The sequence below is a fragment of the Monoraphidium neglectum genome (assembly GCF_000611645.1).
Source record: "Monoraphidium neglectum strain SAG 48.87 unplaced genomic scaffold scaffold06415, whole genome shotgun sequence".
Taxonomy (NCBI): domain Eukaryota; kingdom Viridiplantae; phylum Chlorophyta; class Chlorophyceae; order Sphaeropleales; family Selenastraceae; genus Monoraphidium; species Monoraphidium neglectum.
In genome coordinates this window covers 1-1,298 of record NW_014007225.1, presented here as the reverse complement: position 1 = coordinate 1,298, position 1,298 = coordinate 1, and the positions used below count along the sequence as shown (strand labels likewise).

Genomic DNA, 1,298 nt, shown 5'->3' with positions numbered 1-1,298 from the left:
GGGGGGGGGGGGGGGGGGGGGGGGTGAAATAGGCATGCAGGAATAAGTGAGTGCTTGCATGCGAGTGTGTGTGTGTGTGTGTGTGTGTGTGTGTGTGTGTGTGTGTGCGTGCGTGCGTGCGCGCGAGCTCGCACACGCGCATGCGCGCGCGCAGACGGGCACGTGTTTGCTTGTAAGTGCGGGAGTGTGTGTGTGTGTGTGTGTGTGTGTGTGTGTGTGTGTGTGCATGTGTAGTGGTGTGTGCGTTTGTGAGGGGCCGGCGGTGCTGGTCACGGGGCAGGGCAAGGGTCTGATGAGAAGGGGCAGCCAGGGCTGCGCGGTACGCGGTGCGCCAGCAAGCGTGGTGGTGTGCTTTCATCCATCCAGTGACCGCGGCGGCTGGCGCACTCACTTGAGGCCGGAGATGCTGTCCACCAGGGGGGCCGGCACCAGCTCATGCTGCGCAGGGCGGGAGGGGGTCGGCGGGTTGGGGGCTGCGTCGGCACGCCTCCTGCGGCACGCCTCCTGCGCCGGCCCGGCCGCGGCGCCGAGGCCTGCTGCTTCGAGCTCAGGGCGGCTCCGCGGCAGCGGCCTGGACGCATCGGCGGCGCGCAGGATTCTACACTGAATGCTCACGTTCTTCTGTCCCATCTCTACTGCCGTGAGGACCCGAAACTCTTCCTTGCTCAGGTACCGCAGCACATTGACGTCCAGCTTCATGGCTGATGTCTGGATTAGGTGCGCAGCAGAACACTCCTGCGCGGTGCACGGGTTGCATGCGGGCGCCGTGCGGGTCGGCATGGGGTTGGTACGGCGTCGTATGAGCCACGCTCGCGCAGCAGCAGCGGCGGCGGAGCGCAGCGGCAGGCGGCGCCTCATAGCCGTGGGAGCCCTGGGGCGTGCCACAAGTCCCAAAGCATTTGATATGACCTGGTTAACGCATGCGCTCACTTTTCAGGGCCTCGTATTTTCGCCGCCGTGCGCCAAGTGTCAGGGCTGGGCTCGAAAAAGATCGCCGCGCAGTCCGACTATGCTGTATGTACAACGAGTTCCGATAGTGTCTCTAGCGAGCATTGGCCACGCGTGGGGAAGCCAGGCGCACCGCCCATGCGTATGTCACACCAATGGGTGACCCTGCACCAGCTACAGTATCAGTGCGCGCTGTCCAACAAGTTCACTGCAATGCCGGGTCACACCTGGTTGTGGGGAGAACATCACCCGGTGCCATCAGGGTCTGAGAGGCGGTGTTATCAGCTTAAGCGCTATAAACGATCATGCCAGCTGCTCCAGTGCTCGCGCCCGCACTTGCACCTGTTCAC

At 64.0% G+C, this 1,298-nt stretch overlaps 1 protein-coding gene across 1 annotated transcript in view; it reads right to left on the bottom strand.

The window, feature by feature from the left end:
• The window catches only part of MNEG_16483 (RIO kinase 2), a gene marked incomplete at both ends in the record, with an annotated part of 1,955 nt that extends 1,256 nt beyond the window's left edge, over window positions 1–699 (bottom strand). The window contains 2 exons of the mRNA XM_014035047.1: window positions 392–438; window positions 616–699. Of these exons, the coding sequence (XP_013890501.1) occupies window positions 392–438; window positions 616–699 (131 nt within the window). The remainder of the gene's footprint in view (window positions 1–391; window positions 439–615) is intronic.
• Window positions 700–1,298: the final 599 nt, after the last annotated feature.